The sequence below is a fragment of the Chiloscyllium plagiosum genome, unplaced genomic scaffold (genome assembly GCF_037043375.1).
Source record: "Chiloscyllium plagiosum isolate Xiang-an unplaced genomic scaffold, Cpla_swu_hap1 HiC_scaffold_15, whole genome shotgun sequence".
Classification (NCBI taxonomy): Eukaryota; Metazoa; Chordata; class Chondrichthyes; order Orectolobiformes; family Hemiscylliidae; genus Chiloscyllium; species Chiloscyllium plagiosum.
The window spans coordinates 57,506,834-57,520,109 of NW_028270153.1; the positions used below are offsets into that span (position 1 = coordinate 57,506,834).

General features: G+C 37.5%; 1 protein-coding gene across 4 annotated transcripts in view; it reads left to right on the forward strand.

Moving 5' to 3' along the window:
• LOC122559948 (solute carrier family 12 member 5-like) overlaps positions 1 to 13,276 on the forward strand; it is a 1,091,443-nt gene that overhangs the window by 761,937 nt on the left and 316,230 nt on the right. For all 4 annotated transcript variants that reach the window (XM_087994966.1, XM_087994965.1, XM_087994967.1 and 1 more), the window contains exon 3: positions 11,505 to 11,636. In XM_087994966.1, the coding sequence (XP_087851092.1) occupies positions 11,505 to 11,636 (132 nt within the window). The remainder of the gene's footprint in view (positions 1 to 11,504; positions 11,637 to 13,276) is intronic.

A 13,276-nucleotide genomic window follows, 5' to 3' on the forward strand; every position in this document is an offset into this window, starting at 1 on the left:
GGGACTTTGTGTCTGAATGACTGACTAATTAAGACTCTTATTAACATGATGTTGTCTGCCCCCTGCTACCTTGTCCTTGGTCGTCTTGCAGAGACTACTCCAAAGATTCAGAAGTCTACGAATGGGAACAGAATATGCTCAATATTCAGCATAAGTATTTGTTTGAGGTCAAGTTTCAACATCAAATTTGTTAAATAACTATCTCTCAACATTCTTAGAACTGGTAGATCATTTGTGAAGAGTAATGCTTGTGCATTTTGATCTCAATCCCTTGTGTAATCCTTTGTCTGAAACTGACCAGCTAATTCCTCTTTCAGTTAAATACAGTGCAACATGAATATTATCTTTGTGCCTGGCTAACTAACACGGAAATGGGTTATAGTTTTATATCATATTGGACTGGAAACATTCTTTTGCCTTTATTTGCTCTTTTTCACTCAGAAGTATTATCTCACACAACTGGGTGCCTTCCGACCACCAAAATCACCGTGACATATTTTTTGCTTTTTTTAAAAAACCAGTAACCACCACCAGTAAAAACACCTGTGTATCCAATTTAGACCAAGCAAAGCCCATTATGGGCAATAAAAGGTGAGGGTGGAGGTAGGTGTGGGGAGTGCAGGAAGGGACCCATTTGCATTTAGTGTTTTTAAACCTATTTTTCTAATCTGCCTGTTTAGAGATGCTATTACACACCTTTGGAACAGGTGGGACCTTTGACCTTTACTAAATTATGGAGGTATTGCGCCTGCTCTTGTTGGAAAGGTAACAACATGTTAATGATGTACTTCATGATTAATGTGAGCAAGTGCAGCAGATTAAGAGATATGACTTGAGGTGCAATTCTAGTTGATTTATGCAGCTCCATCATTAACTTTGCCCAAATGGCATTCCACACCCTAAGGCTCTCCATTATGTTGACAAACTTGTTGGATTCATGCATTAATGGCTCATTAATTGGACAGAAGTTCAGAACCAAACTATTATGCAGAATGATGCAGGAAATAATTGAACAAATGTGTATGGTGTGAAACATCCCTGTGAAGTAAAGACCAGTTGAGTAACCCAGAATTTGCTGGAGTGAGGAGTCTTTACTTTTTTTTATTCTTTCATGGCATCATTGAGAAGGCCAGCATTTGCTGCCAATCCTAATTATTCTCGAATTGAGTGGCTTGCTCAATCATTTCAGAGGGCAATATAGGTTTACCCATCCTATTAGATCTGGTGTCATATGTAGGCCAGATAAATGCCAGATTTCCTTCCTCAAGGACACTTGTGAATCAGATAATTCCCCAATATTTCAAAAATCCATCTATTTCCTTTTTAAATACTTGCTATAATCTAAGTTAATTTTAGACAGTCAAGTGTTTCTGCAGGCTTCAAGTTAGCTGTCAGGCAACAGCAGACGTTTAGCCTGACAAAATTAAGTGGAATCACTTGAGACACATGTAATCTCACAGCCCACTGATCTAGCCTCTCTCGGACAGAGAATTCCAGGCACTCTTTAGGGTTTGGGAGAAGAAATTGTTTTGCACCTCAGTTTTAAATAAGTGTCCTCTTACTCTCGAATGATGACCTCTAATTCAAGATTCCCCCACAAGTGAAACATCTTCTCAACATCTACTCTGTCAAGCCACCTCAGAATCTTATATATTTAAATAAAAATCACATCTCATTTTTCTAAATTCTAATTAATACAGGCCTGACCTATTTAGCCATGCTAGATATGTAAGGGTGACACAGTGGCTCAGTCGTTAGCACTGCAGTTTCACAGTAACAGGGACCCATTTTCAGTTCTAGCCTCGGGTGATTGTCTCTGTGAAGTTTAAATATTATCCCCATGTCAATGTGGGTTTCCTCTGGGTGCTCTTGCTTCCTTCCACAGTTCAAAGATGTGCAGGTTAGGTCAATTGGCCATGCTAAGTTGCCCACAGTGTCCAGGGATATAGGATTTTCTGTGGGAAAATACAGAGATAGCGGTGAGTCTGGATGGGATGCTCTTCAGAGAGTCAGTGTGGACTTGTTGGGCTAAATGGCCTATTTCCTCACAGTAGGGATTCTACAAAATAAAAATGGTTTCAACTCAGGAGTTAGTCTGGAAAATCTCTTTTGAACTGCCCCTGTCCTTTATATCCTTTCTTACTGCCCATGTAATTTTCTTGCACTCTTCAGTTTACAATGTTTTTGTTTTGTAGTTTGTTTTCATTGTACCCTTCTCAGCTCATATTTCCAACAATGGAGTATTTGGTATCTTGGGAATGGCAGCAACATCAATGGATCCAATTTTTCATCAATGAGAATTAAGAATTAATAAATAAACAGAGGGAATAACTGATAAAATGGTTGAATAAGAGTGAAAAACTTAAAATTGAATCTGGTACAGAACGGGATATAGAAAGGAAAAGAAAAATTGGATTGAGAGAGAGGAAAATAAAAGACACAATGGAATGATAAGAAAAATATTGTATTAATAAAATATCTAACAGAAAACTGAAATAATGAGATTCCAGGCTTTTAATTGCTTCTTTTCTGCATCAGAGAATTTGATTTAGCTTTGATAAAAGATTGCCTGAGTTATTAATTACTAAGCAACATACTCTAGTGAGTTTAATGGCCAATTAATGTACAAATGTACGAACTGTGTCAAACTCACAGGAAGGCCAAGAGTGAGATGCTTTTTTGGAAAGTTATCAAAAGTGTGCAAAATGCACAATAACTTATAACCATTTGCTCTTCATGGGCTATTACTTATCACAATCTATTCATTGATATGCCTTACAATAATGGTGTATGTTGTTTACTTCCTGTCAATAAATTCTGTGCCAGTAAATGTATTGTACACCATTAAAAATGTATTGTACACCAGTTATCTGATTTAGGAATTTATGTTAGGAGCTTCTAAAATATTGCATTTCCAGGGTGAAAATAGAGCATTTTCTTTTTTTAATCTCTTATTTTGATCAAACAAATCCAATCACAATTTTCATAGGAAGAACAAAAGTAAGAAATTGAATGGTGGGTAAGCTCATTTTCTGTGAAATTTTGTTTTCAAGTCTCTTTCCGAATGTGCTGTAGTGTGGTTGCTGGTCACACTGGGACTTAGTTTCTGTTTCCCAGCACTGCAGGAGCAGAACTGAATTGTAACAGAATTGCAGTGCAGATGAGCAAAATCAAAAGTAAGAAAGGCTTCTTGAAGCATACTGGCACGCTCCATCAGTGATCTGTGAGGTTACCTGTGCCTGAAGTGATTCCATTAGTTATGTCAGAATAATTGTCTGCTGAGGCCTGGCAGCTAACTTGAAATCTGAAGAAACACTTGACGGCCTAAAATTATCTTGGCAGACATTATCCACACTTACCTTTAACCAATGTAGAACCTCTGAAATAATAAAATTGGACCATTATAACAGGAAAATATTCAATCTCTCAAGCCTGTTCCATCATTCAATAAGATCACTGCAGATCAAATAATTCAACACCTTTGACTGACATTATCCTACGACCCGTCACACCATTGATTAATTTCTGAATTTCCAATCTCTAATCATCTTGGTTTCAAATCTCTTAATCCCCTTACCCAACTATTTATCGATCTCAATTTTGAAACTTTTAATTACCTCAGCAGCCTTCTTAGAAATTAATTCCAGTTCTTCATTACCCATTGAGCAAGTGTTTTCTGACATTTTTCCCTGAACTAATTTTAAGATTATTTCACCTTGTTGTGGTTTATCCCACCAGACCAATAAGTTCTTTTTCTCTGCCATACTGTATCTTTTAGTCATCTCAGTTCAAACTATATTGAATCGAATAAGAGTGTAATCAATGCAGCATGGTTCCATTTCATTTTTTTCCTGTGCTTTCACCTTCCAACATAGAGTCATTGGTTGTTCTCTAGTGCCTTGATTGTTCTTTGTGTTTGAGTTAACAGGTTGTTCAACACTGGAGCATCACAGATGAACCTGATTATTTGTATATCCCAGTGCATCAGCAAAGTTCACTAGCCAACAATTAGAAATTGACTCAAATGATGATTCGTTTCCTCTAAGTTCCTCCAGGACATTAATCTTAATCGCAGCTCACCCAGTGAAAGCTGAGCAAAGAGAAATGAATCTCATACAAAACAGTCATTTTATCTGGCACTTAGCAGGTCTGTTTTCTTCAGTATTTCATGATGGAGTGCACCAACCCCTGAGCCATCAGTAAAATGCTCTTTTGAATTAATTCTCACAATATCCCATTTGTACTTTGAAGTTTACGTTTGGAAAAAAAAGCTCCACAGTAAAGTTGTGCTTTTTTTAATAAGTTTCTCCCATTGTTCCTCTTCTCCTTACCCATCACGGAATTTACTTCTTTGCATTTTTCTGGCTAAAGAAGGGAAGAAAATGGGATCAAAAACTAAGCTTCCAGGTTCTGGAGCAGCATGTTGGTTATCTGCTGTAGAATCCCTACAGTGTGGAAGCAGGCCATTCAGCTCATCAGGTCTACACTGACCCTCTAAAGAGCATCTCAGCCAGACCCACCCATCCCTGTAACCCTGCATTTCCCTTGGCGAAACCACCTGGCCTGCAGATCTCTGGCACCATGGACAATTTAACACAGCCTATCTCTCTAACCTGCACATTTTTGGACTGTGGGAGGAATCTGGAGCACCAACACTGGAAAAATGTGTAAACTCAACACGGACAGTCGCTCAGGAATCAAACCCACAACCCTGGCACTGTAAGGCAGCAGTACTAACCACTAGGTCACCATGCCACCCAATAATTCAAAGATGCGGAGGACAGGTCTCTGCATTCCCAGGGGAGCATGTGGTCACTATTACAAGACGAAGCAAACAGATCTTGAAATCAATAGAACAGCTGGCAATACCGAGAGATCTTCCAAAATTGATATTTCATTAGAATCAATCGTTTAAACATTCAGCAATATTTGGAAGATGATCTGGTAATTTGCAAACTCAGTGGGACTTTCCACTTCTATCATTTGCCCCACTTTTATACCACAGCAAAAAACAATTAGACTCAGAGTGTGAGTCAGCATCTGACAGGTACATAGCTTGCCAATGCAGGAGTGTAAGCCTAAAAGCACAGCAATGGAGAATATCAGCAGGTTTAAACAAATGACATTCATTAGACACCTGTACTTATTGGCTGCCAGTCCACTGATATTGTTAATAAAAAATTCATTCTCATATACAAATCCCATCATATTCTCAGGCTTCATATTCTTTATCCTTCTCCCACCCTAATGATATGGTGTTTCTCAAGCTCTTGGGTCTCTTATGCAGACCCACCATTGGCAGTTATACTCACTGTAGGTGCTGGGCTTAGAAATTCCCTCCTTATTTCTCATTATTTCTGTTGCCTGTTCTTGTAATTTAAGATCCTCTTCAAACGTTACCTTTTTGACCAATCTGCGAACCAGCCCTTCAAACATATTTTCCCTCGACTCTGCATGCAAATTACTTCAAAATGTGCTGCTTATCTGGGATGAGTTTCTTTATGTTAAAGACACAATTAATGTATTTTGTTCCTGCTGTGATTCTCTCCAAACCAAGGTTATTCTGAATAGTTTTCAAACACCTACCCTGAAATGGCATAAGTCCCAGCAGTTCAACCCAAAATCTGGCAGGTGGTGTCAGGAAGCAAAATGTGAAGATGAGCTATTTAAATGGGGGGATGAGCAGTACTGAGGAGCAGTCACTTACACAGCAGGTACCCATCAATGATAGTGATGTTGTAAAAGATCTTAGAAGGGATCAAAGGTAGTACCGTTTATGTAGGGTATACTGACAAAGAATGAACTTCCTAAATCTAAAAGGTATTAGTCACATTAAAAGGTGTACCTGTCAAGGCAGATGGTAACAGAGAGGTCACTGACGCAGAATCCATGTACTCCTCATTAGCAAATTCCAACCAGGATTGTTTGCTTTAATTGAAAGGATAACAGCTAACCACCCGTAAAGTTAAATATTTAATTGTGTTGACAGCACTTCCATGAGTACTTCAACAGAAAGATCACTAAATCTGGGAGACGGTGGAGCATGATAACATCACTGGATGAGTAATCCAGCCAGACGTCCAAGTTCTGTAATAGCAAATTTGATTCAATAAAAAAATAAAAAGATAGTCTTATGGTGTAAATAGCCTTATTGTTCATTAGTGATCAACCTTATCTGGTCTGGCCTACATGTGATTCCAGGCCCATGGCAATGTGGTTGACTCTAAGTGGCCCTCTGAAATGGCTCAGTTCAAGAGTATTGAGGGGTAGGCAATAAGTGAGCACATTCCACGAATAAATAAAGCAAATCTCAGGAAGCCCCTTAGACATGGGTGCCAGCTCTACCATGCGTTAATGATATTCCATCTGTCAACTTCCCCATAAACTGGCAGTCTCAACTAAAGCTATTGCTTCCTGTTTAAAAATCGCTGCCTCTCTTTTGCCCCTCTCCCCATCCTCCAGCCCCAGCTGAGTGTCATTTGGCTACTTTGTTTAAAGCTTTACTTTGTTTCCACTTCACATGTCAACATAATACTGGGTCAGGACTCCGAAATGCATTTGACTTTGGGGACCCCAAATACAGTATCCAAATTCCTGCCATGCTTTCAAATGCCAATTTGGAATTTTACTCCATTTTAAAGTTGAATTAACTGATATCAGTAGAAGTGGCTGTTGTTGCAATGGAAACACAATTGATTTTTAGATGAGGAAACCTGTTATCATTGCCTCATGTGAGTTATACATTCTAGGTCCCACACCAATGGGGCCATCTCTCAATGCCCTTCGAAATGTCAGGCACTCAATTGTTTCAAATAAACAATAAAACTGCAATGATATGTAATCACCAACTTCTCAGGAAAAATAGTAGTGAACAATACATTCCAAATTTACTAATGATGCTAATGTACCCAACAATGAATGATAAGGTTCTTTCAGAAATTTCAAATGAGGCCCAGAATTGCCTTAACTGAGTTCCAGGCCATGTGTTGCTCTTTCTCACCTGAGCTACAGCAGATATGTGCCCAAACGCCCATACAAATTCAGGCCACAATTTCTTGAGGAAAAGCACATTTGCAGTTTTCTTAAAAATGCTTTTTCTTTGATGGGAGTGTGGAACTTGAATATTTAATGTAAAAAATAATCAAACCACATTTAATAAATCACAATGAATAGTACACGAACGTTTCATTTTCAAAACCATTTCATATTATTTTAGATTTTCAAAACCATATCTGCTGGAGTTATAGTGAGAAGAGATTTATGACTGGAAGGTGAAGGGTAAAGATAAACTTTAATGTGTTCACAGCATTTCATCAAAGAACAGCATCAATACAGACTGTGGTATTTAAGCAAAGGGAACCAAGTTTAATTCATCTATACTTTGTCATCCAAGAATTTAACAATTACCATCAGGCTTTCAACTCATAATTCCTACATAGTGACTCCTATCAGTACAGACATGTTAGCATGGCCACAGGAATTCATGATCGTCTGACAGCAAATGGGAGCAACAAGTGAAGGAACTCAATTGGCTTTTGCTGAAGATGCCTTAACAGCTTTGAGTTGTGATGCCTTGAAGCACCCCGATTATCGGTCATTTCAATATAGAGCCCAGAAACTTTTTTAAGGTGTACTCACCAAAATTTAAATTACTGAAAGAGATGACTATTATCAACTTGTGATTTGCAATTCAGTTCTACATGTTAGATCCTTGAGATCATGATGTTTTTTGTGACCTTTTGCATTTTCATATTCACTTACCCATTCTTAAAAGAGGAATTTGGTGACTGTTGCATTCACTATATTCTTTCAGACAATATTCCGGAATTCAATTTTTAACACCTTTGTGGATGTGTCAATACCAGCAGTGGACATAGACAACACACAAGTCCCTTCTCAAGGAAGGTATAGAGGGACAATCAATCAATGATTCACTGGGCAACTGTAAATACCGCTCTAGAGCATTTGGAGTCCAACCTTCCACTCAGGACTTGGGCACTAATTGTGCTCACCCCCACCCAACAGAACTATATATCTGGCACTGAGCAAATGCAGGCTTTGTGGTAGAGATTTTACTTTATACTTATCGATAGTATCAACTGACCAATGGAAGCCAAACAGTTTTTTTGCTAATTTATTTGTGAACCCATCAATGTTTTGCAGGCAGTTATAGGTAGAGTTGGACTGATAATGGTTGATTCTAAGATGGACAGCTTGGCTAATATGTGGAGATACAATTGAAATGCAAAATGATTTTTCTTTAAATGAATTTTGTGCTGATCAAAATAATTAAATTTTTCCAAGAAAATGAAAGAAAAAGCTCTACCAGAGCTGTGGGGGGAATGCATGACACTGGATAAGAATAAGCAGTGAAACAAATTCCATCAAATTGTGCTGTACCTGAGCTGGAAATGCTGGAATTGAATCCCTGAGACATATTCCAGTCTGTGGCACGAACATCTTTCAGCTTAATCGGTAACAGATTTAATAGATGAGAAAGCGAAAAATTGGTTGAACTCTCAGCCACATTCTCCGCATTAAGCATTCAAGTCACAATATTATTTAGTGAAACAGTTCGCATGAATAGAAAGAAAGATAATAGGGCCAATAACGGTAAGATGAATCCCGGATTTTGACATGTTCATGGCTGTGTTTTAGTAATGTACTCATTATCTGTCAGAATGTATTCTGTCAGCAAGAGAAATATATACGCAGTTCTAAATTTGTTTTCAGAAAACAGATGTTTGATGAAGGACATTTAACTGAGATAGATAAAAGATTCAGTACAAATAAGCTCTGTAATGTAGGTCTAAATAAGATGAGAAGGAACGGTAAGTCAGACTTGCCAACTTAGTGATATTTCTTTGTGCTTATTAAAAACCTTGCTGGGTTGAAAGAGCAATTAAATTGCTGTGATTTAGGATGAATGTGACTTGTACAACAAAAGGCTACATGTGTTTGGTCAACATTAATCCAAATTGCAGTTCTCAGTAACAAATAGAATCAAAACTATGCTACTAATGTTCAAGGATTGCCCTTCTGCAGAGCAGTCTCCAGCTGCAGCTAAAGCAAGGCAAGATGAGGTTCCAAACCTGCCCGGAGCAATTGTTTCCCCAATCTGCTGCTAAGAAGCCATCTCCAGGAGCAGTGCAGTTCAACAATGCCACCAGGCTCTGACAATAGCCTTATGTGACTATCAGTGGCTCAACTGAGTACTTGCCACTTGAATGGCTCAATCAGCATTTGTGGGCAGAAAAAGGTGCAGACCTTTCTTCAAAATAAACTATTAGTTGAAGAGAGGACCTATCATACAATCTGGGAAATTGAATCCTTTCTACTAAGCCACAATCAGAATTGGACGAGAAATGGGCAACATTACAGATGCAACATTTTCAAATATGTATCCAAAAAAAGTCACTTTTCACACCCCTTAAGAATCCAAAGTCCACAGTCACACATGCAACAGACTGAAAGCTGTTAGATAACAATAAATTATCACATTGAAAATGTTGTAATTGCAATTTTCCTGAATTCCCCTGTACATTTCATTTCTTGGGTTATCGGTATTTCTGCCAAGTTACTTGTGCCTCCTGTATTGTGAAGATCAATGCAAAATACCTGTTCAATTAATCTGCCATCTCATTATTTCTATTCTCATTATCCCCTATTATTAATTCTCCATGCTCCTTTTCTACGGAACAGATGCGTATTGTATTAACATTTTTAAAACATTTACCGAAACTCTTACAATTTGTTTATATGTTTCTAGCTAGCTTTCTCACATTCTATTTTTCCTCCTTGTTAATCTTTTAGTCTTTCTTTGTTGCTCTTTATGTTCTGTATAATCATTTGACCTACTACCTGTTTTTGTGTAAAGATCTGTTTTTTTTTGTAAATTTAGTATTATTTTTAACATTTTTAGTTAATCATCCATGTTCGATCTGCTGCTTGGAATGTATTTATTCTGTGCTTCTGGAAATACCTGCCACTGCAGTTCCATTTACCTGTCCCTTAGCTGGCCTTGTCTATTTACTGTAGTTAGTTCACTATTCAGTTTGTTAGTTCATGAATCACTTCACGGTAGCACCCTACTTCCATGCCTCTTAATTTCCTTATTTTATTTAAAAGCACTAATCTTAGACCAACTCCCTTGAACTGAAGGTAAAATTCAATCATATGATGATCACTGCCACTTAGGGTGCCTTCACTGAAAGATCGTTATTTAATCTTATCTCATTGAACAATACAAAACTTAGTACAGTTCTCTGGGTGACTCTTGAATGTTCCGTTCTAAGAACCTATCCCAAAAACATTCTATATTTTATTATTTTTTCATCACCACCCAAACCGGTTCATCATCTTTGTTTCCTGAACTTGGGTATCCCTCTCTGTTGTGCAAATATCATTGTCAATTAACAGAGTCAGAAATCCCCTTTTCCAAACTTCCTGTTCTTCTTAAATTTCCTCTAAGCTTCAATATTCAGGCCCAAATCCACGTCATCCTGCAGCCATGTTTCTGTATTGGCTATCAGATTCTGTTTATTTATTTCCATCAACACTCTCAAGTCATCTTCCTTGTTTCAAATGCTGCACACATTCATATATAGAACCTTTCGTCTTATCCTTTTGTTTTTGTAGCCTGCTTTGTAACCATTTATAATGGCTAAGCCACCTAACCGACATATCCCTGGTCACTATAACATGGCCAATCCTGCGGGTGGAATCGAAACTGGGTCCCTTGCACTGTGAGGCAACTTTACTAATCACTAAGCCATCATGCAGCTCCAAACCTCTAGCCTTATCTGTTGGTTGACTCTTAGATTTGTACTCCTTTTATTAATGCATTTCTTTATCATCTCTACTCTACACTGTGACTTACCACATTTTTAAAAATTAGATCCCATGTCTCCACTACTTATTTTAAAATCCTCTCTACTTACATACTTGTGCTGTGGACCCTGTGTGGATCAGGTGGAGACACTCCCTTTGGCACAGATTCCATTTTCCTCAGTACTGACATCAGTGGCCCATGAAGTGGAACCCACTTGTCCCATACTAATCTCGAAGCCATGCACAATTTCTCTTAGTTTGTATTCTGTGTGCCAGTTTGCATGTGGCTCAGGTAATAATCCAGAAATATTTACCTTCTGCTTCTTCATTTGGTGCCTAGCTTCTCATGCTGACTATTCTTTATCATTTCTATGTCATTTGCACTACAGAGACTATCAATTGGTTTGAGATTCTAATAGTGTCAGACTGGACCTGCAAATGTCACAAATTAATTCATAATATTAGATTTTTTGGACATTGACTTTATAATATTCACATTGTTAGAGTAATATTAATACTCAATATATGCAAGCATGACATTCAGATTCTAAGAATTTTATCATGTCCTTATTGATCAGTACTGCAGTGTTAACTGTTGCAGAAACACAAAATTGGTATTGTCCTCGCATTGCATGAAATTCACTGTTTTGTTTTCTGTCATTGCTGCTTTATAGGAGGAAATGGACACCAGTCCAATGGTATCGTCCCTTCTCAGTGGACTAGCCAATTACACCAATCTTCCCCAGGGTGTCAAAGAACATGAAGAGGCTGAAAACAATGAAGGAACCAGAAAAAAGCAAGTCAAGGTAAAAAGAAAAGGGACTTAGAGTTACAGTGTGGTCATATTCCATTTTTACGTTGTTTTTATATTTTGTGGAAACATTACCCAGTGGAGTCAGATAACAATTGTGTTCCTCTGTAAACCATTGTGAGGCTAAGTGATTTGAATATCAAAGGCAATATGGTTCAGTGTGGTGAAAAAATGATTTCAAGGAGTATTATCAAATTCGCTTCAAGTTTTTGGCACTTTATATTTAAACCAATCCCAAATATGTTTATAATGTGTGGAAGTTCTTGTCTCTTCTTTCAAAATGCCTTGAACTTCAGAACAATTAACCCAATATTAGGTTAAGACATCATGGAATTTTAAACGCAACTTATTCTAACTTGAATTGAGTTTCTGCAATCCTTTGGTTTCATTACTAAAACATTGATCTGGAAGTTAGCCAGACTTACCAGAGTAACCACATCCCTCTCCCTCATAATGCACAAGATCAATATGTTTTGTTTCAAAATGAGTGTGCCCTTTCTTTCCTTCTTTGAGTGTATATCCTAGCTAAAACTCAGCGGAAGGCTTTGGAAATTTTTAAAATAAAGTAGGTTATTACTTTCACACATTTATCCATAATTAACGCAGAATCACACACTCTTTGGTCTTGCTCACACACACACATGCAAAGATTAGATACAGATAAATGTCATGCAGTTTCACATATTACAGTTAACTCAATCTTTGATTTCTGATCTCTGGCCTCCCATGGGATTGGCCTGAGTTATTTTAAATGGATTGATGACTTAAAAATGAAGTGAGCAGCTTTTAAAGTGAAGGGTTCATAAAGCATTGTGAAGTTTATTGTAGTCAAATAGCCAAGAGTTGAGTTCTCAGGTGAAATTTAAACTGGAACAGTTTGCATACTTTGCTTGTTTCTGAGGTTTGAACTGATATTTTACGTGGAACTGCTTGCAAACAGCTTCTAGCTGATATTTTAAGCAAAAGAAACATGGTTGTCTCCATACAAGTTTCTTTTTTACCTGATCAAGTCTTTTTTCCAAATAGGACATTCATGTTGACTCCACATTCTAACATTCTTTGTTGTGAATTAACACATCTGAGGTTTTGACATAGTCATTGTCTTTGTTTTATAATAGCCCATTCAATCTGATAATACCCCTTTCATATGATTTGGAGAAAGGCATTGAATTCCATCATTGAGAATATGTTCTTTGTTTCTTCTTTAAATTGGCGGGGTGGGGGGTTGATTCTAATCCACAAAAGAAGTCAACAGACCTTGGGTGGCCATCTTTTCCAGCCTTCCAGTTTTTTCAGCACACTATTAATTTGAAGCTCAGAATATAATATGGTGGTGTTGCGCCTGACACATGACCAACTAATCACTATTCCACATTTTTACCAACTGTCCATTTTGTGGATTTTCAAGGAGACTTGTCAGATCACTACTTTGGTGGAGAGTGTGTAAAAAAAAATACTAATCGGCACATTTTAAAAGCTTTATAAATGTCTTTATTGTTTATTAAGTAACTGAATACTGGACATTAATATAACTCGCAACAGTCTGTATTTTTTTAAGATAAGTTCTATTATTCAAATCAGATTGTTTACAAGTGATGGATCACGTACTGTGAGTTAAAATGCTTATTCCATTTG